We start from the raw sequence: 25,676 nt of genomic DNA, 5'->3' as shown, positions 1-25,676 counted from the left end.
AGTAAAATACGACTTGTTACATTTAATTGACTGCGACAGCAGAGGGGAACGCAAGGACAAATCTGTGAAAAGTTATCCTTAGCTTCTCTTCTCTGCTTATGCTGGAGGAAATTACTCTGTTACTCTTGTCTGTGGCACTCATGGGAGCCTTTTAAAGACCCCCATGGGTCCCCAGACCCTACATTTGGAACCGCATTCTAACGATCATCTAATACTCAGCTTCGTGTTTCGGCGTGTACGATGTAATTGCCCGTTGAGTCGTCCATCTGCAGGAGAACAGGTAGTTGGCCGCGTTTCATTGCTGTACTTTGCCCCACCCACCAGCAGCTCCAGCCCTCCTGTGTAACCCCTGATTGGCTGAGGGGATTGCGGGTCCTCAGACCGAGCGCTCGCCTCGGAGCTGAGAGTTCGCCAGTGTGCACCAGTGAAGCGAGAGGAGCGCTTGTTGGAGTCAACTAGACAACCTTCTGGCAACGAGTAGTGATTTCTTTTTTTTTTCTCTCCCTCAGCCGGGCTGGATATAGGCTACTGTGCTTCAGTTTGCTGCAGCTAAACATGAAATGCGTTTTGAACATACAGTAGGTTCTGGCAAGGTTTCCTCCCACAGGCTTTTGGCTATATTTTCAACGGATTTTTTTTTTTTTTTTGTGTTGCATGGACTAATAATCGGGATATGTGAAGCCTTTTCCAGCTGAGACACAAGGAAATTAATTAGTAAGTAAAAGCTTCAAGAGTTGCGGAGGGGATGAAAGACTAAATCTGCTGGAAATAAAAAGGTAATCGGGACATGAGTGATGTGATGAGGCATTCCTGCAATTGCACCCTCTTTTTCTTTAAGCAAAGATATCCGGACTTAGGCTGCTCAATAATTTTGTGACTGCTGATCCCTTAATTTATTTATTTTTTCATCAAATGTGCAGTTTAAAACCTATAGCTGTCAACCGAAGAGGAAATTTGATCACTGCCTGTAATATATTGCTCAGAACAAGATGTTTATCCAAAATGCGACTTAAATATTGACTGGGATAAAGGCGGAAAATTTAACACGGACTTTTGAGCTCCTTTACTTTGTCTACACAGAAGATTAAAAATTTTTGTGGACTTGCTCAAAGGAATTCTCTGTCTATGCAGTCCGAACATTTTTCCCCTTCCAGCTCACTTGAAAATGGACGGTTCATCGCATGAGTCCTGTGTAAGACCACTTTGCCGCTTGATAAGAGCAGCACGGATTTATTCGACTAAATTAGTACTGTGAGAAGCTTCAGCATGTTTTCACAGATCTGTCGTCCCCAGTGTTTCGTCCCCTGCAGTAGACCAGAGGATGTGCCGTGCCTGAGGAGAGTGAAATAGGCTAAGGCACTTGTTAGAATTTTAGCTTTCACTCCTATATATCATTTGCATACACAAGATATTTTCATCACTCAGACACTTTTTGGACATTTTAATGAGATGATTCATTTGCATAATTTTTCCAATTTTCTCTGACGTGTGTCTCTGTGCGTAATTATCGAGGTCTTTGTTAGGCACAGAAAAAGTCAACAGGTACAATGCAAACCAAGGAAATGGAATTAATACAATTAACTGCTGTGTTCCTCCTTTTTTGGGTCGGGACTGAAGCTGTTATCAATTTAAAGTATGGAATAAACGAGGAGATGAGGGCCGGGTCAGTGATAGGAAACGTGACAAACGACGCACTAAAGCAAGGATTTCAGATTGCACCGCAGCCCCCGTACTTGAGGGTCATATCCAATTCACATCCTGGATATGTGGAACTCAGTCCAGCAGGAATCCTTACCGCCCAACAGAAAATAGATCGGGATGTATTTTGTCGACAAAACCCAAAGTGCATTATATCCCTAGAAGTGATGTCAAACTCTATGGAGATCTGTGTCATCAAAGTTGAAATTGAGGATTTGAACGATAACGCACCCAGATTCCCTACGAGCCACATTGACATAGAAATTTCAGAGAATGCTTCCCCTGGTACCAGGTTTCCCCTAGAGGGGGCAAGCGATCCGGACTCGGGGATCTTTGGAGTGCAATCATATTCCATCACCCCAAATGAGCTTTTCGGACTAGAAATAAAGACCAGAGGAGATGGCTCCAAAATTGCTGAGCTTGTTGTGCAAAAATCGTTAGACAGGGAGACTCAGTCCCATTATACATATGAAATCAGCGCAGAGGATGGAGGAGACCCACCAAAGATAGGTGCGGTCCAGTTAAATATCAAAGTAATCGATTCTAATGATAACAACCCAGTTTTTGACGAGCCAGTGTATACAGTTAATGTGATGGAGAATTCTCCGCTTAATTCATTAGTTATAGACTTGAATGCAACGGATCCCGACGAAGGCACTAATGGAGAGGTCGTGTACTCGTTCAACAGTTACGTCACCGAGAAAACAAGGGACGCTTTCAAAATTGACCCCAGAACCGGGATCATCACCGTCACTGGTGATTTGGATTATGAAACAGCGCAAATATACGAAATCGACGTCCAAGCCAAAGATTTAGGTCCAAACTCTATCCCAGCGCACTGCAAAGTCACCGTGAACGTGATGGATACGAACGATAACCCACCTGTCATCAGTTTACTCTCACTGAACACAGAGATGGTGGAAGTTAGTGAAAACGCACAGCGTGGATATGTCATTGCGCTGGTAAGGGTGTCAGATAAGGATTCTGGGGCAAACGGCAAAGTGCAGTGCAGGCTGCAGGGCAATGTTCCGTTCAGATTACAAGAATATGAGAGCTTTTCCACTATACTTGTTGATGGCAGGCTGGACAGAGAGCAAAAGGACACATACAACCTGACTATCCAAGCAGAGGACAGTGGCATCCCCCCTTTACGCGCCACAAAATCGTTGGTAGTAAAAGTCACAGATGAAAACGACAACCCTCCCCACTTTCTTAAGCCACACTATCAAGAGATGGTGATGGAAAACAACCTCCCTGGTTCATGCCTGCTAACAGTATCAGCAGAAGATCCTGACCTGGGGATGAATGGCACAGTTTCATACTCCATAGTCCCTGGTGAGATCAAGCACATGGATGTAAACACATATGTCAGCATAAACCCCTCAGGCCGCATTTATTCAATGAGATCATTTGATCACGAATACACTAGGACTTTTGATTTCAAAGTACTGGCCAGAGACAACGGCAATCCGTCTTTATCAAGTAATGCAACAGTGCGTATTGTCGTGTTGGATGTCAACGACAACACACCTGTTATGACAAACCCTCCGCTGGTTAATGGCACGGCGGAAGTTTCTATCCCAAGAAACGCTGGGGTGGGTTACATGGTGACCCAAGTTAAAGCTGACGACTATGATGAGGGGGAGAACGGGCGTCTGACCTACACTATCTCAGAGGGAGACAGGGCTTTCTTTGAAATCGACCAGGTAAACGGAGAGATACGCTCCACCAGAATGTTTGGAGAAAACGCCAAATCTACCTACGAGATCACAGTTGTGGCGAGGGATCACGGGAAGCCCTCCCTCTCCTCCTCGGCCTACATAGTGGTATACCTATCTCCAGACCTCAACGCGCAGGAGTCTATAGGACCTGTCAACTTATCTCTCATCTTCATCATCGCCTTGGGCTCTATCGCAGCCATCCTGTTTATCACCATGATTTTTGTGGCGGTCAAGTGCAAGAGGGATAACAAGGAGATCCGGACGTACAACTGCAGGTACTGACTAAATCCCGTGCATGTACGTACGGTTAAATGTATAGATTTGTGTAAATTTGTGTGTGTGTGTGTGTGTGTGTGTGTGTGAGAGCGAGAGAGAGAGAGAGAGACACACAGAGGGAGAGCGATTTCGTGTGTCCGCAATTGCGCTTGTACCTGCAAGATGTCAGTGCATTGCTTTTGTTATGCAGCACGAAAAGACTTATGATCTGAGGGCAGCAGATTTCTTTCCACAGCTGAAACTGAGTTATATCTAAATAATCTCTACTGCTTTAAATCAGAAACATTCGCTAAGGCCCACTGTTCCGTGTTAGTGGAACATGATTGATGGATTTAATCCTTCCATTGTAACCAATTGACTCATAAATATGACGGTTCAGCTGTCATGTTCAATTTGCGGATGTGTTGCCGGACAATTAACGCCCCACTGGCTCAATAGCAAACCCAAGCATTTATTATTTAACCTCCACCGTGGCTGATTGGCTGTTATCAGCTTTAATCTAGTGTGATTATGGATAGCCCTCAAGGATCATTCAGATTCCCCTCAGCCTTCCTCTACACAGAGTATAATAAAATAAAATAACAATAGGAAAAAAAGGAACAAACTCATAGTTTAGATTCTATGGAAGTATGTAAGCCATATCCCGACGTTAACTATGAAGACTGTTTCATGGAAAAGAGCAGGTTATTATGTTCCAAAACTTGCATAGGGGATATTCTGTTGTGTTCATCAGTCTGAACATCAGTTCTGGCTTTGATTTCCCTGTGCCACATTACCACTAAATTTACATATAGATTGGATTTGAGAATTTAACCTGAAGCTATAATCATATTTTGCTCCAAACATTATTTTATTGATTTAACATTACTTCATTTTAAGCAGTAGTGGTCATAAAAACTGACTTAATATTAATTGGTTTTTTTTTTTGGTTTTTTTTTTGTCACTATTAATTGCAAATGATGTTTTGTTTTTTGTTCCCTTGGTGTATTGATTGAAACAATCACAGGTGTGTTTCAACATTGTTAACTGCAGTGATTGGACTGGGAAATTCTGTCTCTTTTTCTGGTAGTTAAGAGGAAAATCTCATCACAAGCCCTGACTGTTTCACTATCAAGGATGACCCTACCTTTTATATCGTTAACAAGAGACGCTTATATCTCCTGGCACATTTTCCTAATTGGAAATATTGGGAAAAATCTTGACAGAACAGTTTCTCATATGTTTAATGTCAGTTATACATTTTCTTCTTAGGAAAAAAAAAAAAAACCTGATTCACAACAACAAATTCAAAATTCAAAACTGTTCCCAGTACTTTACTCTCCGAGCGTGCAACATTCTCCCTGCTGAGTGCTTTAATCAGCACTGATGTGCTCTGCTTCTCAGTCGCCACCTCGAATATGAGGAGCAGTTGTCTCCAATTTATTGCTTGTCCTCTGTCAGTCTTTCTGACTCTGAAGATTTTCCCTCCCAGATTTCAATGTGGGCACAAAGTAGAAAGAAAACATGTTAAAATGATAAATGAAATAATGATGAAGCATTTTCTACCCTTGCAGCTGCCCATTTTCTTTCCTGTGAATCAAGGAGGAGTAGAATAGGGATTGTTTCAAGATGCAATCTGAAAGAAAAATGAAAAAGACAAACTACAGTGGTGCACCTTCTTAGCCAATGTGATTTTAGGAGTGATAGGGGATTAGTGCTGCCTTTTAGAGAAGAACAGAGGTCAGTGAGGCCTAGTAAAGCAGAGACATGTTTGACAGCAGAAAGGATCAGATACATTGAGATAATGTAATTTGATTGGCACCTATAGCTTTGTTGTCAGGTTAATGTGGGAAACAAACCATATCTTCCATGCCATAAGGTTAAAAATGATCCTTTCCAGACTTTGAGGTAATGGAGGTGGTAAAATGCATCGTATTTTATTGAATATGTCTAGTGAGGGTTGCACTGATCACTGCAGAGTACTTAGCATCTGTTCTCCTGTGGAAAACTGCAAGGCTGTGTGAAGAATGGATATTTCCCCCAGTCTGAGGATCCTTTGATAAAACATGGCTGTGTTGCTCATTTGCTCTCGTTAAAGTCAAAATACTCAGTTCAAGTTTGCAGCAGCCACTGAGACCGGCTAAATGAATTTGAATCTGCAGTTCTCCTGCACTCTGTGTTGCTAGTGGGTTCCCTTGATAATGAAAGAAAAAAAAAATGGAATTAGTGTGGGATGTGTGCTTTGAATATGATTGCATATACTGGTGATTCTGTTCAGTATCAGTGTGCTCTTTTCGTTGTGCTTCTGTGGTTTTGGCATGTTTGCATATTGTCTGCCTGTTTGTGACATGTCAATTGTTGAGCATGCAAATGCAAACAAACAAGGGATGACAGCTCCATTGCAAGCTTGGAGTGGAAGGTCACTTGCGTGCGCTGGTCTACCTGTGGAAAGGGGCAATTTATCCCATGGTTGAACAGCGCCTTAGCTGGCATGGTGGGGGAGCTTTTTGACCATGTGGACAGGGGAGGGGAAGGCAGAACACTGCTTTATTGAGTCTGTTCAGTTTCTTCTACTTGCGCAGGGTGGCGGAGTACTCATATGGCAACCAGAAGAAGTCCAGCAAAAAGAAGAAGCTGAGCAAGAACGACATCCGCCTGGTGCCGCGAGACGTTGAAGAGACAGACAAGATGAATGTGGTGAGTTGCTCATCTCTCACCTCCTCGCTCAACTACTTCGACTACCACCAGCAGACCCTCCCACTGGGCTGCAGGCGCTCTGAGAGCACCTTCCTCAACGTGGAGAACCAGAACTCGCGCAATGCAGCTCCCAACCATGGCTATCAGCACCCGTTCACAGGGCAGGGTCACCAGCAGCAGCCAGACCTCATCATCAACGGCATGCCACTGCCAGAGGTGAGATACAATCCACTGTGCTCTGTCCTTGATCCTTGGCTGGGCTTCTCTGGTTATCAGGGGCTAGAATATATTTTCAATTTGAAACTGATTCCTATGATTAAATGTAGTGGTCTAGTAGAAGCGATGAAATGGTCACCTTTGTAGATTTTCTATTTCATTTGGCTAATCATAATTAACAGGTCTACATGATCAAACATATCTAAAAAAAAAAAAGGTCTAGGGATATTTAGCATTCCATTGTACCAAAGAATACAGTGCCAGTGAAATGTTGGTCTATTATTGATGGAAAAGCTGAGCCACTGAAATGGCAATATGTCAGTCGATCTGAGTGGAATCCTTCAAGGCATTTTAAGGTGCTGAGGCACTGAAGCTGTCCTTTGATAAGAGTGCTTTGCCAAGCAGAAGTTGGAGGCCTAACAAAGTGGATTATTTGGCATCTCGTACGCCACTTGTTTTCTTTTTTTTTTTTTTTCTATGTGCTGAGCAATTGCAAAAAAGAACAGGAGTTTGTCCACCTGCCAAATGTATTGACCTGGCTAATCACCTCTACCTCACATCATTTCAGGTTCTAACAGAAAGAATAATCATTGCTTAAATCTATATGTCGTCCATTTGGCTGCAGCATTACCGCATGGCTGCTCTGCACAGCCAGCCATTGAATTACCCTGACACACCATGCATGGCTCCAGCAGAGCAGTGAAGGTCTGACTTGAAAGGCTATTCAAGCTGACAGGTGTATGCCGACCAGCTGATCCTTAGTTTTTATAGATTTTTTTGTATGTATGAACTCGTCTATTGGATTCTTTTGTCAACCTCTTTGTTTCTTTTCAAGACCCACTTCTCCTTGGCCCCACGGGAGAGAGGGACACTTATATTTGTGTGTGAGAAAGAGATAAAGTGCACTGCTACGTATTTGTACGAGAATATTTACCATGCCCGCTCATATTAGTGGCAAGTTCCACATGCATGCACATGCACTTGTAAATAATGAGTCCAATCTCCATTTGATATTCAGCCAGGAGAAAGTGCGATTGGGCGTTAAAACACGGAACACAAGGTGGATATTGATATATTGACTGGATGATACTGAAAAATCCCGGCACCAATGGATTCTGAGAGGTCAATGAGACCTACTTACAGGCATGCTGATTTACTGGGCCTGTCTGAGTGACAATGTGTGCGAATAACACAGGTGGAAAGAATGAAAAATGTGGTTGTGTCAGTGGAGGCAAATGTGGGATTCAGCAGGTACATGAAGTGACCAGTATGCTGTGATTGTGTTAGCTGGTAGGTAGCGCTATGCAGGTCACCACAACCCTTTCTCAGTTCAAAAAAGGAAAAAAAAAAGAAAGATTTTCTTTTTTTCTGCTAACGTTGAGCATCATTCCGTCGCTTTGGCTGAAGCATCTAATAAAAGCACATTTGCTGCAGGATCAGGACGCCCTTTATTTGTTTCACCTAATGAAAAAGGAGAGGAGAGGAAGCAAGTAGGGAGAAAGATTGATTTTGATTATTCCATATGCAAAGCTTGGAGTTGTCTTGATAGAGCTCTGCGAGGGCAGATAGAGAGATAAGGAGTGAGCCAGGGTGAATATTGAGTCTTAGTGCCAGGTGTCTGAGCCCCGACCACGTTTTCTCATTTTCTTAGAGGCAGTTGATTGGCCTAATAGAGGCTGGGGCTGTGTAGCATGCAGCTTCCCTCTCTCTCCTTCTTCCACTAGATGTTGACAAACATCTCTTTGACCCGGCATTTGCACATTTTCTGGACTGAGAAAAGAGTGTGTGTGTGTGTGTGTGTGTGTGTGTGTGTGTGTGTGTGTGTGTGTGTGTGTGTGTGAGATTCAATAAGTAAGGAGAAACAGCATCAAGAGCATGCCTTGTCTCTCAACAGATAACCCTGCACAGTTGTCATTGTTTTGTTTGCTCCTCGTGGTGACAATTTCAAGAGACAGAAGCTATACAGTACGTACAAATGTTGCGCTTAAATAAAAAAATGCTTTGGTGTAATTACAATGCCATTTATAGCGCAAACAAACAGCAGTGGAATGACTGTTAATTGCTTTGTTACAATGAGCAAGCTTGGGCTTGAAACCACTTGACTCCACAAGTCCTCAACCCATATCCCATTGACTGGGTAGGACACACGAGTGGCTGCACTGTTGTGATTACTAAGGCTGCTTTGTCCCCAAAAATTGTTTTCATCCTGAGGGCAACCTCATAATTATCCATGATTCATTTATCCTTGGCAGAAGAGCTTTTTGTTTTTACACCACGGCACAGTGATGTCGCTGCATTTGTTTATTTTCCAAACGTGTAGTTTAAAATTTTCGTAGCCATCAGAACATCGTCAGATTTGGTTTGTTAATGGAGGGAAACGGGATATGGTTTTGTATCTATTTGTAATTTATGCTTTTGATCAATACAAAGTTCGCTTCTATTGTTAGTTCGTGTGGGGCAGCGGGCATCCTGCTTATGTCAGAGCAGCTGGAGTCGAGCTTTTCCTGCTTTAGACAAAGCATGCTGGCACACACACGCACACCACACACATACACAAACACACACACACACACGCACACAGCAGACCTTGCCAAGATAACAGTGACAGGTCTCCCCAAAGGACTCATACCTGTAGTTGCATTGTGTATATTGTATTCTCCCTTGTGAGAATGTGTACCAGTATATCACTATATACATCCCTAAACATTACTGTCTATTGTTTTGAAAAGCATCAGCTGTGAGATGTTTGTTAGACCTGCCTGTAGTAGCACTAATATGAATGCTCACAGGAGAATAGAGCTGTCTTCCATGGCTTAATTATAGTGAATCACTTGGTGGGGGAGACAATTATACAGTAAAGAAATAGCCTTTGGCTAGAATGTGTTTTTGAATTTGTAATGCATACTGAGGCTTCTCACACCTGTGATTCCAGATAACGAGCATAGCACTGAAATGAGTTATCTTACTTCATCGATTAGCCTTATTCAGGTAAGAGAATGATGGGGGGGGGGGGGGGGGGGGGGGGGGGGGGGGTTGTTGGATTTATCAGAAGAAGATGATGTGTTAAAATTAGAAAAAAAATGTGGTTGGACATTTTATTACACAGTGTAAAACATATTCAGTCAAAAAGCATGTTTGGCAAGATAAGTTAAATGATAACTGAAGCAATCATCCAGCAATTCAGCAATCCATATGCCCATCACATACTGTCCAGGTTTTAGTTATATAACAAGAAAAAAAAATTATATATATATATATATATATATATATATATATATACATATACACACACATTTCGTGTTTGCTCTCACAATCAAAGTATGCTAAATGAGCAAATAAAAAATGAAACAGAAAGAGATCTCACTACCAGTCTTGCTGTTTTCCCCGTTAGTAAGGGAGACAGTTTGATATTGATGTAGGAAAGACAACAGGGAGTGGTTCCAGCGAGGCTGCGCATCCCTTGCTATCACTTTACATCAGGACAATATGCATGGGAGCATTCAGACGTGTCATATTGAGCATGCAAAATAGATGTCATGCTGTCATTGCATACTACACATCTGTTAAAACTGCCAATCTCCCCCCACACATGTACTCATGAATACACAAGCACACACAATATTTCTTATGGACTGTCACATTTATTTGAAATATGGGCTGTGACATTATCATTTACATCATTATGACTGACTCTGAAATCTCAGAGAAGGAGTGAGAAGAATATTCTAACATCGCCAATAATCAAACAATATTGTGAATCCTTCATTTAAAGTACTCTCTTAGTGTTGTGTGCTGTCAGTGCACAGTTTCAGTTAGTAAGATTGCTAAAATGTTCTTACATATTTCTGTCATTTAAGCGTTAGATCTCACAGGACAGTTCTGGTGGAACAAATTTACTGGCATCCAGTTCTGGTCACAGATATACCTCTGCAACTCTGAACAGTTTGTCAAAGACTAATCATGGTAAGAAAGAGACAATGACAGTTATACAATTGTTGTGCAATAAGGGGAGGGATACACAACTGCTTGATCTTGCTTTTTTTTTTTTTCATTTTTGATGTGCTCGAAGGCTGGAGGGTGTATGTTACATTCTTTAACGTCTCCTATTTTCAAACCATTTGAAAAAGAATCGTTTCATCTACAAAAGCCTCAGATGCTCACTGATTGAGTGGGAGTTGAACCTGTTAATTATTTAGAGAGGTTATTTGTAAGGTAGAGACTTCAGAAATGTTCCGCTTTTCAAGTGTCAGTGTTTATAAGGTGAAATAAAGCAGCGTCTGTCAAAAAAAATTAAAAGTATGACGTGATGTGTTTAGTGCCCTCTTATATCTGATCGTGATTAATACACCAGACTGGTGAAGCTGTGGGTGATTGAGCAATATTACTCAGCAAGATGGTTTTCACTTCATGTACAACCAGTGCTAGTTTTATGCTTGGTTAGGTTTTTATAGCCTTGACCCTAACCCTCAACACCCCCATCACTTCATGTCATTTTTGATGTTGCAAAGCTACAATGAAATGACATAACAACCCCAGGCAGCCAGTCAGAAGCATCCAGCCCTGCCGGGTTGCCACCCTATCGTCGCGATCAGAGCATCCAGCCAAAAGAATTTAAGAGTCAAAACACGCGAGTGACAGCATCTGATGTACACATGTCACTGCATGTATCCTTAACCACATGTGACTTGTACAGATTATACAGATGGAGTTATACTGCAGAAAAATGGCAAGGCCTGAAAAATTGAGGCGAGACAGAGTGGGAGGGAAAATGGGGGTGAGATCTATTTATAGAATGTCAATGATTTTCTTCAACCTGTGCTGCTGCAGCCTGAAACATGCTATTTGTCTGTGTAAAATACATCATTTGGGCGAGGAAGTGATTTTATTGCACAAATTGCATTAACCCGATACAGGCAGCAATCATGTCACTTCTTTATTGCATGTACAAGATGCTCTTCTCCCTAGAAAACATAAATATTATGATTAATTTTGTGCACTTGCAAAAGTAATAGGTGGTACCAATTGAGGATAGTGTTTTGAGCATATGCTTTGAGTTTTGCGCTGCTTTCTTTCCTTTAAAGCTCAACAGTCTCAGTTAAATTGACTGAATAGTTAAAAATCTTGAGTACATCTTCTTGAGTGAGTGTATACTGTAACAGACATCAGTATATGTCAGAAGACTGCATGCACACAGTTACTCTCAGCTAAAAAAAAAAAAGTAAGATCATGTCAACTTAATCATTCCTCAGTCTTTTGAGATAATTTTATTTAATTTGAAGAACATACACTTTAATGTAGATTTCTTTTTCTTTTTTTTTTTAAGTCCTTGAAACGTCAAAGCAAGGGGATTATTTGTGAAACATAAATAGTTATGTAATGGCTGTAGTCATATATCATTTTCAAAATGTTTACAGTACAGCCAAAAGAGGTATGATAGCATTTGCTCTGTAGGTTGATTGGGCCGCCCTTAAATGAGAAATGCCAAAATAAAATGAAGAAAATGGACATAGCGATGATGTTTATCACGGGGAAGGGGACCCTCATTACGCACCTTGTTAAGTCCTGCAAGCAATACTGCGTGGACATAATTACCCATTTAAATGAGTTTCCCGCAGCGTTGGTTTTTTTTTTTTTTTGGTATTTTTCAAATTAAGCTCTGTGACACAAATATGCCACATTTTGTTTTCACAAATGGAAATCCCGTAACACTCGAGTCCAGACGTGGAGGACAAATAGAGGCGTGCAAATGTTCCATCAACACTGATTTATTAAGATGTTTAAAGTGGTCATTCCAGCGTATCACACTTTAAAAAAAAAAAAAAAAAAATCAAAGTTTATGTGTCAAACTGCTGTCCTTGAGTGTGAAGCAAAACTATGGTGAAGTTTTCAGGAAAATAAACCCATAACGCAAGTCTGATGAAACTTTTGGCACTACCCCAGGAAGACAATAATTATAAAAATATTATTTTTTGAAAAAATGCCCCATCTCTCATTAATTCAGATTTTGCTGCCTATGGTGGAAATGTCTGTATTTACATTAATGTAGGAGAGAAAAGGTCAGCTCCCACATTTAAAAACACAAACCCTAAGACTTGTTATGACCAGAAGCGAAATCTATTTGCTCACAATATTATTTTCTTTGTTGCATTCAGTGTGTGTCGAGAGGAATGTGCCTAGCTCCATCCCTCTGGCTTAGAAATATTAAAACAGAAGTATATTTACAATGTCTACTGGCATGCACTGTAAGAAAACACAGACACTGCTTCAATATATTTGTTTCCTCTTGCAGATAAGAATAGCAAAGGACTTGCAATCCATATTCAGAAAAATAATTGTTTTCTTTTCTGATTTGTTATTGAACAACAAAACCTCAGTGTTTTTCTGAAAGTAAACGAAGTGAGAAAAAAGTAATTACGATTCTCCTGTAATGACCGTTACGTGTGCCAAAAACTAATTTTATCCAAATGTGCAGAGAAAAGGTATTAATTAAAATTCATGTATATCGGGCTTCTAATTTTCCCACTGTCCTGTTTTAGTTGAGCGGTAGGTTGTCAGACTTGTTACCACATTGTTAAGAGTGTTCCCAGGGCTTTCTCGTGAGTGATGATGTTGTGCCTTTTGAATGACTGGGAAATGGGGGAGGGATTCTGCGCGACAACAATACTTGCTGTGAACAGAAACTTTTCCAAGCAGCCAGCTCTGACACCAGGGAAGAATGACCTTTCCAAGTGTCCTGTTTTTTGCCTAAAACAAAGAGGGAGCAGGAGGATGTTAGTTAGCATTTCCCCCATCAGATTAAATGTCAACTTCTGCATGCATAATTGTAGAGTGGAAAGGAGCAAGATTTGAAGTGAACCAATTTGCTGGTGGATAGATGAATCTTTGGCTTACTCATTCACTGCATTGCAGATATTGTCACAGCAGTTTCAGTGACTCTGGTTTTCTCACACTTGGATCTATATTTTTGGGCTGCACCTGGATTTACAATAATTCTTACATTTAATAAAACTTAATTCAGCAAAAGAAGACAAAAGAATTATCCATTAGCCACGTCTAGCATTTAATAGAATTTAAGGAAGGTGGATTAGTCATTATATTACTCACACAAATGCTGCGTTACACCATTGTTTTGTGCACAGTGGTGGTGAGTAGCCCTTCCTGCCCCCCCCCCCCCTTTTTTTTTTCTTCAGAAAATTCATACAACACTTTTGTTTCCACACATAAACCTGGATTTGCATTAGGGACTCCATGTATGGGATGTTTGATGAGCACAGAGGCTGTTGGCAAGCAAGCCACTATAGCAGCAATATCAGCCGCCTCAGAGGCATGCAGCAGTATGGCTAGAGAAGCAGCAGGGTAGCGTAATTGTGCATTGTTCATCCACACAACAGAGGCAGAGCATGTAATGAGCTGTAGCATTTTCACCTAACCAGGCTAATGGGCTATGACCGAGTGTAGGCCTCTCAAAGCCCCCCATTCCCTCATGCCCTGTGTGGCCTGTGTCTCGGGCCTCCTCTTTTCTTTTCTCCCACTCTCCCCTTCTTCTCTGCCTGATCAACGTCAGCAATTCATTCACCCCTGTTATCCCCGTCCTTTATCTCTGCTCCCTTACCCATTGTCCCCTTGTCTAAGGCGATGGTGGGACCCCTAATGCGTTCAGTGTGTGGGTCCTTTTCTCATTCATGATGCCTGCAGACCTCTAAGCAGTTAGTCTGATTCAGCCTGACATAAATCAGAATAGCTCATTGATAGAGCCCCGAATGCAGCGTGATTACATTAAAAACCCAAACACTGAATACAAATAAAAGTTCAGGAGGCGAATTTGCTGATGTTGTTTGTAGGGGATTTGATGTTAGAACTTGGCTAATTTTTCTATCAAAGGCTGTTTTGCATTTTGATTATCTAGTTTTCCTGAAAGCAAATCAGGTAGGCCTGTTTCAATCAGGTTTGTTTTCTTGGGATTAAGGCCTTTCAGAAAATGTCCAGGCATATTATTTACACCCATACCCAGTTTCTAGGAAGGCGGCACACCATTTCTTTGCTTGAGTGATATCAGGTCAAGTTGGAAAGACAAAAATGCTTGGGAATAAATTAGATATCTAACCCCAGACTGAGTGTGGAAGATGAAGACTGTACTAATGATATTTATCGTTGTCTTGCATGGGAATTGGTAACAACTTTACCCACATCTTGGGTCGCTCTCTCTTATAAAACAATGTTCAGGGTTCAGTCGTCTGGCTGCGGAGTACAATAGGACAACAGTTTTGACTTTCCCCTCACGTCCATGATTTGACATACCACAGCACAGGCAGCCAAGTAGATGAATGAAAAGCACTTGGCCTCTGTCAGACTGCTCTGAGAGCAGTACGTTCCCCAGTAACCTCCTTAGTTCAAGATTAGCGGTTCCTAGTTCAGTTTTATGGGGAGCTAGTGAATGGGGAAGGCAGCATGTATATACTCGTTAAATTAAATATTGCTTCTAATTTCTGTGCTTTAATAACAGACTGACTCCTCTTAGGGGGAATACAGCCGGAAGGTCACTGTGGAGGTAAACTCAAGTGCTCTTATCTACTTTGGGGACTATTGCATCAAAGCAGACTCTAATGCATTAACACAGTAGATGCACGTACACAGATGAACACAACATTGCAAACAGGAGGCTGCCTTTGGCCTCCCAAAATGGTTAAATAGTCTCCTTAAAAGAATCAGTTCACAAAATAGGCAAATATTAAGTATATATTTGATATATACTCAATATTTGCCTACTGTGTCTTTAAATGTAAAGAATTAGCACTCTAACATATACTTCCTTACTGTTAAGGTTTCTTGTTGGTCAGTTTTCTACAGCTACATTTTTTTTTTTTTTAGATGATGGTGAATTAAGCTGAAAGATATAACATATTGCTTTGTTAGGTTTGTCATCGCTGACATACATATTTTGCTATCTTTGGACAGAACCAGGCTACATTTTCCCACTAGTGTTCAGTCATTGTACAAAACTGAGATAACCAATTGCGTAGCTTCATCTGGAAAGCTTTGACACGAGAATGGTATCAATAATCTCTAACTTCTTGCAAAAAGTAAATGAACAGATTTTCCAAAATGTTAAAATATTCCTATAAATTATTGCGGCATAAATTTGTGTATCTGAGAAAAAATAATCCCAAGCATTTTTTTTTCCCTCAGTTATCATATCAAGCCAAAACATTGTTGCATCTTAAATATTAATGTGTGTCTCCCCTTTTGTTTATAGGTGATATTCCAAGAGTGTTGGAGAAAGACAGACAAGGGAGTAGTGTTCTGACTTTTCATTTGTTTGCAACCCAGTAATGATTATTTTAGCCTCTAAGCCCCAGATTTGGCCTTGTTTTGCTGTGGGAAGCAGCATCAGTGGGGACAGAACAGCCCTACCCTGGTTGAGAAGCTTGTCTGTAGCTAAGCTGGTTGGCAACCAGAGTCAGGTACGTGAAATAGAAGACACTCTGAGTTGAATCAGAGGAGGTCAGGACAGAAAGGTAGAATAGTCACTTTAGAGGGGGATGGGTCAGGCTTTGTTGCTGTGCTACTTTTGTTAGTTTATCTGGTGACTAAGTGCGAAAATGTTCTAATTATAGACCTTCATCATTTGCCATGTTTGTAGAGCTGGTAACAAGCCAGTTGCCAGCTTGCATGAGCAACTGCAGAAAGCTGACTTTTGGTTTAATTTGGAGGACTAGCTATAATCCAGACTAAGTCCCTTAAAGCTGAAGCCTCCCCCCCTCCTCCCACTGCTGATGGATTACGGGAGTGTCTTTAAAAGGATAAGGCCCCGCTTATCGCTGCTTTCCTCAACACTTTTTTCGGGGGGACTTCAGATGTGGGGGTGGACAGTTCATCGTCACCCAGTGGGGCCAGTGTGGATGTGAGGCACAGAGATTAGGCATCTGACGAACGAGATCAATGATAATCACAATTTACAGTTTGTAAATCCCCCACTGTCCCAAAGACATATGGATCTTAGTGTATGCCTCTGTTTCTTCCACTGCATGAATTTCATCAGTATGTTGACTAACTTAAAAACAAAACTATATGACACAGTAGCTTCAGCTGTTATTGATTAAAAATGGGGATTCAAGGCTGCTGGGATGTCAAAAATCATCTGAGCATACATCAGGATGAACTGATCAAAGCTGCAAATAAAAGGTCTGTTTAAATTTGCCTGTAATATCCACGTTCACTATTAAATTAAAATAGTATTTGATTGCAGAAAGCTTTTATTCTCCGACCCGGTTTCTGGTACTGGTGCAACCTATTTGCTACTGTAATAATATTCTGTGATGGATTTGCATATTTTTCCCCATTCATTAATAATTTAATGGAGCAGTTTTGGAGTTTTGACATTACATGAGGTTGCCATGCTCAGAGACCCTAATAAGCCAAGAAAAAAAAGCTGAGCTCATAACTTCCTATAAAATCAACCACTTTGCCAGCATTGCATAACTGAGATATAAGATGCTGATTAGTACATGTGCCTGGATTCCCTTTAGATAGAGCCCATTGTTTGCAGTCTTAATGGTAAGCTTAGCTAACTGTCTTCAGGTTGAGCTTCATGCTTATCAAGTGAGTGTAGTTTTCAAACCATCTAATTTATCAAGAAAGCAAATTAGGGTAATTTTCAAAATTCTGAACTATTAGCTAAGTGCTGTGTGAACATGAATGCAAATCATGAGCTCTTTAAAAGCCAGGTACAGCATGCCAAAATTTAAAAACATCACGGTTTTGTTGACAGTAATGTGAAGCACTTTGCTGTAATAAATCAACTAAAACATGCAAATCAGTGATAGTTCAGATGACAGACAGAAGCTGTAAAAAAAGTCTTATACTACCACTTCAGGGCTGTTTGCATCACTCTTTGCTAAAGAAGTGTTGTTGAGAGTTTTGTGTGTATGTGTGTGGGGTGGGTGTCTGTTTTGCAGCAGGGAATGGAGACCAATCTAGCACACATAAGCATATGTGTTGTTTGAGATGCTATTTTTGAGTATGAGGCTGTTACTTATCTCATCGGGGTGTGATGGTGGCAAGGTGAGGGAGTAGAGTGAATTCCTGATGGATCAAGACTGAACCCTGAGCTCTCAGCTTAGGAGCAATCTGGGAATTGCAGAGAGAGCCAAGCCACATGGGGGGAGCACAGAAATAGAAGAACCTCGGTGTGAGTACTTGTTTACCTCTGTGTCAACATTTTTGACTCAGCTCATTAACCTGTGCACTTGGGTAGATCAGAACATCTTTTGCTGTCTCCCTCTCTTCCACAATTAATAGCGATAACTAAGGGTAAGCATAAACACATTAAACTCAAGCTAATGAACAGATGCAACAACAGTGCGATGGGGCAGCTATCACACCTCTAAGGCAGCGAATCGATTTCCGCTGATACCAGTTAACAGATACACCCTGTAGCACTTTCCTCGAATCTAATCATGGATCCATTTAAACTGTGTTAGCTGGAAGTCTACTTGCCATTAAAATGGGTTTTCAATTTTTATTATTTTGAGAGCATTGGTTCAAAACGAAGCAAATGCAGAGGTAAAGTAACAGCTATACGTTTTTGTATAGGAGAGGAGTCGCCATGTTCATCTGAGCTCTGCCTTCCTCTCCTCCCATTACCCATGCAGCCAGCATCCTCTCTAAATTGTTTTGCATGACCTTTGCTACAGTAGCTCTAATTATTACCATCACACAGGCCCTGTAAGGCACACAGCTAATTATACTGGATTTATCTGAAGGGACATTGGTGCCATTCTTCATAGGCATGTCTTGGCTACCGTCAGTGCGGGTGATCTAAACCCAGAATAAGGTTAATTTGGGTAATACAGTAATAGTAATTAGAGTCACGCTAATTACAAGCATAGTTGTAATAACAATGAAGAGCAGCCTATCAGTTATATGGATCCAAACGTATGCGCTATACATATGCAATGCCTTAATTGAGAATTGTAATTATAATTGAGAAGAACAGCGCTGCCAAAAAAAAAAAGGAAAAGGGTGAGGGTAAGAAGTGCTGCGCAATATGCATTATGACATTATTAGAGAACCAGATTGTTGCTGTTTCCCCTCCCATTGCTCAGAATTGATGTTTGACAGTAGAAGTTGAAAGATATATTTTCAAAGGCATTGTGGGATTATTCGTTAATGTAGGTACCAGGACCTCTAGTCATTGCATCTCATAAAGAGTTGTTACTAGAGGAAGCAATATTTTTCAAAGCTCTAACATGAATGAAGAGGGGCAGTTGGAGCCGTCTTTTGGCTGGCGGGCAACTCTTGTAATGAGCCTAAGAGGGTTCCAATTATTCCACTTGCGATCAAAAAGGAGAAGGAGATTACTTCTCTTGCTTCTTTTTTCTTTGACATTTTACACAGTAACATCTTTTGATAGGGGCTGGGGGAGAGAGGAAGAACGAGTGCCTGATAGTCTTGAACAGGCTCCAGCAGTACAGTCCTTTCTGTCTCACAGAGACAAGGCAATACTTTCTTTATTTTTTTGGATGTGTTTGTAATAAAACTTCCTCTCCCAGTGCATGGTACATTAGCTTTTTCTCAGACTACATCACCTGCGCAAGACTGAGGGGAAGCTTTTGTATGACCGCAGGCTTTGGCTACAGCAGACTTGACGGCTGATCGGTGCCATATTTTTCCACAGAGCTATTGTAAATTGTAAGGAGGAATGTTGGGTACTCACTCACTCGCTGCATTTGTTTTCCTCTTCTACTTAGCATTGTAAGTCATGTTGCACTGAATACAAAAGGGAGTTAAATTATTTGATTGTGTACAGTTTTTTTTTTCCCCTCAGCCTTTCCCAGATTACAAGTAAAAGCACATTAGATACCCGGGGGGTAACTAAAAGGATTTCTCCACTATAGGACATCAAACTATATCAGCCTAGGAGAAATAAATGATGGAAAAACAAAAGACAAATAATATTATGTACCACTGCACTGAGACAAAGAGAACTCCTCCAATCTGCATCAGCACAGATAAACATCCACCCCTAAGATATGTTCTTGGTAGATAACAGCTTAGCGTTTGCAACGCACACAAACACAGGCATGGAACTGCACAGAGCGGAGCTTTAATAAGCACCGAAAATTACTACATGTTGTTCATGGTGGCAGAACAAAAGGATTAAAGGCCTTCATTTCAAGAAATCAAGCTATGGATAGGTTGGTGCAGGGTTTAAGATGCATGCCAATTTGAGAGATTTGACTTGATAATATAGTTATAATTTAGGGGAAACAAGCCATTTGCTCAGGTGTATTTGTTTGTTTGTGCCTATGTGTAGAAGTGTGTGTGCGTGTGTGTGTGTGTACATCTGAGAATACAGTGCCTCGCATTCCCCCATGGATGCACTGCGGGGGTAGGAGGCAGAGATCCACCGTCTGCTGCTGTTTTCCATGACCCCGTATGTCCCCTCGCAGTTAAAAACGATGTTTGCCCCCAAAGACGGCCCTAATACAAATTAAATTAAATGAAGTCAGTGTGGCTAATCCCTGTGTGTTTCAGCTGCTGAAATACCCCCCCCGCCCTAACTCCACCCCTCCCTTACAAATGAGTAGGTCAAGGCTACTACATCTGGACCCCTATCCACTGGCCCTGGTCTCAAGCTGCCAGGCTCCCAGTCCCCAACGGAGGAGGCATCAGGCCCTGCTCAGACTTTCTGCCCCACTGCGACTACATGCGTGTGTGTGTGTGTGTGTGTGTGTTTCTGCATGAAGAAAAAAAAGTGTTTTAATGTAAATCAATGTTGTGTGTGTTGCGTAATTCTCCTTCTGACTCACATAGTGTTTATTCCCCTTTGCCTGCTTCGCCTGTGTGCCGGTGTGTTTTTTCAAAAAAGGTTTATTTTTGTGACTGGCTTATGAATTTCACACACACACTTTTTTTTTTATTGTTTTAAATTTTTTTTTCATGAATTTATATTCAAATATAAAATACAAAGAATTCACGTTTATGCATCACAGACATTGTACTGAACAGTAGTACCAAAATGGAAAACAAGCAGTAGTGTCGTCACAAAGCATTAGATGTTTTTGTTCTATGTCCTGGTAGCAGTCTGTCACAGTCCTGTTAACAAGCTGGATTTACAGATGCAGTGGAGATGTGCAAGCGGCTAATGCTCTCCTGTCAATCCCGGCACCGATTGCTGTCTAGAAGGATTCATCCCAAATATTATCACCAGATGTGAGTCACATTGGAGCACCAGCAAATAGGATCAAAATACTAACTAGGCCTCCGTGGCCGGATCACTGATAGGAGTGGCCCATCTCTGACAAAAGCTAAAAAGATCTGTTAAATAAAAGCCCCTTTCTGCTCTACATACTTTGGCATCAAGCCCAATCAGTAACCCCTGATCTAAGCGCCAGCTCTGATTTGTGAGACAAAGTGCATCAGCTGAGTTTTAGCAGCTGGTCTGCACAGATACTGTGTTTAGGGGGTTCTGGGTTATGAAGGCGGGTGGGTTTTTCATGAGCTGGAGCGTGGACTACATGTTTGTAAGTGTGTGTTGGTGCGTGTTTGTTTGTGTGTATGTGTAGCAACAATATGTGCATTTGTGTGTGCAGATCTCAGCACCTGCACACATGCCCTTTGAAAAGCTCCATCACCCCTCCATCCAGCCAACATGCAGTGTAAACATGGTTTGTTTGAGCGAGTGGCCTGGGGTTGTTGGATTAATGAGCGCTGATGAAGTTCCACTTGTATCCTAGGTGCTGCCTCCCTATTTGCTGGAGTGGCTGTGATGTGGTAGTGTGTCTGGAGGCAGTGACTCATTCCCTTTACCCAGTGTCAGATTAAGGCATGTCAATAAACAGACCCACTCAATCCATCTCCGAGTGACTGCATCCGCTCACAGAGCCTCCCAGTCTGTAATGAGCTGCTGCAAATCTCCATCCAACTAAAATGTCTGGAAAGATGCCTTGTCACAGTGAGCAAGAGGGAAAAAAAAAGGAAAAAAGAAGAGAGCACGGGTGAGAGACTACAGCCGTACCGATGTGACTGGCAGCCACCTTTATGCCGCTAAGAGAAATTGTACTAAGGAATGCTCCACCGTGTTGCAGAGTGCAAGATCCACTTTGTTCGCACAGTCATACATTTCTAATTTCTGCTCTCCTCATGTGCACCGAGTTAATCAAAAATTAATTCTAAGTTTACCAATTTCAAAAATGACTGAAAGTTATGCTGTTTATTCAGTCACTGCTCTCGTGTAAGCATTTAAGCAGAATGTGTTTACATAAACTGCGGTGTTTCTGAATGTTTATTTTTAAGGCCCAGCCCACGGGAGATGGGGGGAAACCTTTGGGAATATCGTGTGCTCTAATTCAACCCCCCCTCACCTCAGCACTGGCTAATGTAGGCCACAACTGAGCAGAGAAATTGCTATCTAGTAATTCTCTCAGAAAAATTAAATGGCTGCTTAAAACATGTGTTTGTAATGCTTATTCCTAGAGGGCCGGAAACCACAAAGTCTACCTGGATTAGATGATCCCATTGATGTTTCTGGAGCCTATTCAAAAATAAAATCACCACCTACCTTTCTCATGCGGCGCCATACACACATTAACGGATTTTGGGATGAGAGGAGTGAGAAAACTTTTCAGTCTGACATCCAAATTAAAGAAAATCCCTCGAGACTTGCCTAAAGGGGAAGTTCCTGCCATTTGAGTTTGATTGGGCTCCACAGGCTTTAAGAAAAGTAAGCCGATTTCTTTGAGGAAACAGCGTTGATAGTCAAGCCTTTTTCTTCCCTCCCCCTTATTTACTATGTAAAACCATGAATCCCAATGTCACGGAGAACCACAGGTTTGCTTTGTGACCTGCAAACACATGCAGCCCTGTACACCCAACAGGTGTTGAATGAAACCTTATCCACTTTCATGTGCTTGGTTGAGGCAGGAGACACCTATTTGCTCTAATTGGGAGCTATAATTCCATGGGAAAGCCTTAAAAGCAGCAGACAAAAGCAAAACAAAAACACCAACCCAGGAAACCAAACAGCCACCAACAGTTTGAAACATGTTGGGCCCAAGCAGTGATTCCCTGTAAGACAACAGCTCCGACTTAAGCCTCTTTAGCGTCAGCCGACTCCACTGGAATGCAGACATCTGCAAATGGGGGCTATTATTTAAAATCTTTTCATCATGCTCAAAGGGAGGGAAATATCTTTGACGTTGAGCAGCTCATGAATAATGAATGCTGTTTCTATCAATGTATGTATAATTAATCACATCTCTACTAACTGGACTTCTGTGGAGCCTGTAGTCCTGAGTGACATGGAGACTGGTCTGGGCTATTGTCTCTGTTTCAGAATAAAAGACAGCCGCATGGTCTGCAGTTTTCTTTAGATGTTACACACAGGTGGAGCAAGCAACAGAACTGGACGTTGGCTGTTTTCCTTGTTCTTTCCGAGAACAGGGTGAGGGAGGATTGTTTTGCTTTGAATCAGCAAATATTTGCGCAATTTCACACGGGAAGGCAAGAGGAGGAAATACAGACAGGAAGGACTGTTGTATTTATGTGTCTGTTTCATTGTTTTTCAGAAAAGCTGTTATTTAGTTTGCTGAGACAATAATGAACACTTAACCAATGTGGTGATGGACACGAGTGACCTCATAATAGCACTTAATTCACCCCATTTTTTTCAGTTACAGAGAGTGCCAAAATGCATAAACTCCAGCAGGGCAAGGAAGTCTTAAAAACCTTTCCCCCACAGAATCACTCACTTTCATGACATGATTGATTTTCAAATGGGCTTCTGGGTTTGGGGTGAATTGATGGCTGATGAAGTGAAATGATGCAGACAATGTGGCAGGTTATTTGTCACACATGCACCCTTCTATCACAATTGATTGTGTATAATTTGAGTTTACAGGGGAGTCAGTTGATATTAAATAGTAACAACTCTCTGTATTCATCACAGCTGCCCCCTTTTAGCAGTCAGAAATAGAAAATGTAATCTCATCCACAACCATGGCTGTGCCTCAGGCACTCTTTCACCCTTTTTACCGCTGATCCTCCCTCAGGGGCTGGGGCCTCTCTAAAGGAAGAGGGAAATCTATAATCTAGCAGATGGCAGAGGGTCTATGGGAAATTTTATAATCAGGAAGAAGGTGGTGATGGTGGTCACTGGGTTAGAGGGCAAAGGTTTGGTAGCTATAGAGGGTTACTGCATCTCAGAGGCTGAAAAACTTTCTTTTTTTTTCATTACATGGTGAACAATATAAGAAGCAGACTGAATCTGAGCTGCTTAGAGACGTTCCTGGGTGCAGACCTGAAGACGAGGACATCAGGCGCCAGCACAGACCTGCAAGGCAGGGATTGCTGGAGCAGTGCTTTTGTAAGGAAGTGCAAATAGAGGGTGTGTGCGAGGATGTGTACGTGAAAGAGGCTAAAAGCTCATATTCATAGTGTTCATTTAAAAATGAAATTAAGAAAAAAAAAAAACCCAAACAGAAATAGCAAATTGTCAGTGCCAACATTAAATGTATAGCTTTTATATGTAAACCTTTTAAGACTTATTTATCTATAAACAGGCACTTTCACAGACTGTTCAGTCATTCTAATTCCCTCACATTTTTACTTATTTTTTTGCTTTTTGTTTTTTTATCAATATTGACTCTTTAGTCGTACCACAACCAAACTTCGAAGGATAATGAAGTCATTCTTTATTCCCTAATTGCAGCTGGTTTTTCCTTTAACCTGCCCGGATTGCTTCCCTCTCATCCCTTCCTTTAACAATGGAATATCAATAACAGGGGACATTATGTTTCACATTTTCTTGTGGGGCCAAAGGGAGTCCTTAATAAACAAAGACTAAGGCACGACCACAGACTGCTCAAACACAAAATGGAGGTCTGCGCAAATGCAAAATTTAATCTGACAGTTGTAATAGATTCTTTCTAGTCTGGTTTTCTTTATTTTTAAACTGTGCTTTTCAGTGTGGCACTAAGAGCATTTTGTGTCCACATGGAGTACGCCGGGATGTTTTTTGTCAGCTAAATTGATGACATTTTAGAGTTGCATCCATGACAGATGTGAAACACTCATATCTGTAACTGTTTTACTTTTAGATGCTCAGCTTTAGCCAGCCGCCTCCAAGGACGAGTGTCGTACTCGTATTTCAGAAAGGGTTGATTGGTTGCATAGGTATTAAAGGGAAACTTAGTCTTCTGTGTTTCTTAAATGACACTCTTTATAATTTTGTTGTTTAGTGCTGGTATTCATGTTTGATTTAACTTGTCTTTTTTATTGTAATAAAAAAGAAATTTAATTCTTGAGTATAAAGCAAATTGCTATCAGCAGCATATTTTTTAAATAGCATGTCATTAGTGCATGATCCTTTTTCCTTGTTTAAATGTTACTCTGTGCCATATCAGCTACAATAATACATACAGTAGGGCAGCTGTGTGACATTTTTTTTCTCTCTTTTTCTCTCCTATCTGTGTGACATCTGCTGAACTTGTCGGGTGTTTACTGGTGTAACAACTGGTGTCTTCACTCCCCCACCCCTCCTCTTCTCTCTGGTGCTTCCCATGCCCCTACACAATGAATACACTTGCATCCAGACTGCAGAACCAATTGTCACGCTGGGAGGAAGGCAAATCAAATCTTACGGCAGCAACTAGGCGAGGAGATTGCTTTTCCTCTCAGCTGCAGAGAAGCAAGTCCATCGTCCCCGTGCTTCGGGTTTTGCCGGAGAGAAAGAAGCAAGGGGTGAAAAGGGGAAAGCTATTGGGCTGCAGCAACTGGACAGCAAGTCTCCCAGAGGTCAAGTCTCACCCATTTCCTCCCATCTTCACCGTCTCTCACTCTCCACTCTTTTTTCACTCCGCTCCCCACTCATGCTGACACTACCTATCAGTCACCCGTTGACACCAGGGACTACATTCCTGCCTCCAGCCCTCCAGATGAAACGGAACAATAATTATGGGGATAAAGTGGCTCTGGCCGCCAAACTGGGGCTGCTCAAATCACAACAACACATTGTCCAACCTGATTAAGTAGCCATTTGTGGCATCCTCGCTGTAGTTAAGCAGTCCTCATCCTCTTGCCTGAAACCTG

The 25,676-nt window shown here is 41.5% G+C and overlaps 1 protein-coding gene across 1 annotated transcript in view; it reads left to right on the top strand.

Moving 5' to 3' along the window:
* The first annotated feature begins 430 nt into the window (after window positions 1-430).
* The window catches only part of pcdh19 (protocadherin 19), a 52,148-nt gene continuing 26,902 nt past the window's right edge, over window positions 431-25,676 (top strand). Inside the window, 2 exon segments of the mRNA XM_030739460.1 lie at window positions 431-3,694; window positions 6,257-6,587. Of these exon segments, the coding sequence (XP_030595320.1) occupies window positions 1,548-3,694; window positions 6,257-6,587 (2,478 nt within the window). The 5' untranslated portion in view covers window positions 431-1,547.

The sequence above is a fragment of the Archocentrus centrarchus genome, chromosome 10, assembly GCF_007364275.1.
Source record: "Archocentrus centrarchus isolate MPI-CPG fArcCen1 chromosome 10, fArcCen1, whole genome shotgun sequence".
Taxonomy (NCBI): domain Eukaryota; kingdom Metazoa; phylum Chordata; class Actinopteri; order Cichliformes; family Cichlidae; genus Archocentrus; species Archocentrus centrarchus.
This window is presented reverse-complemented; position numbering and strand designations above follow the sequence as displayed.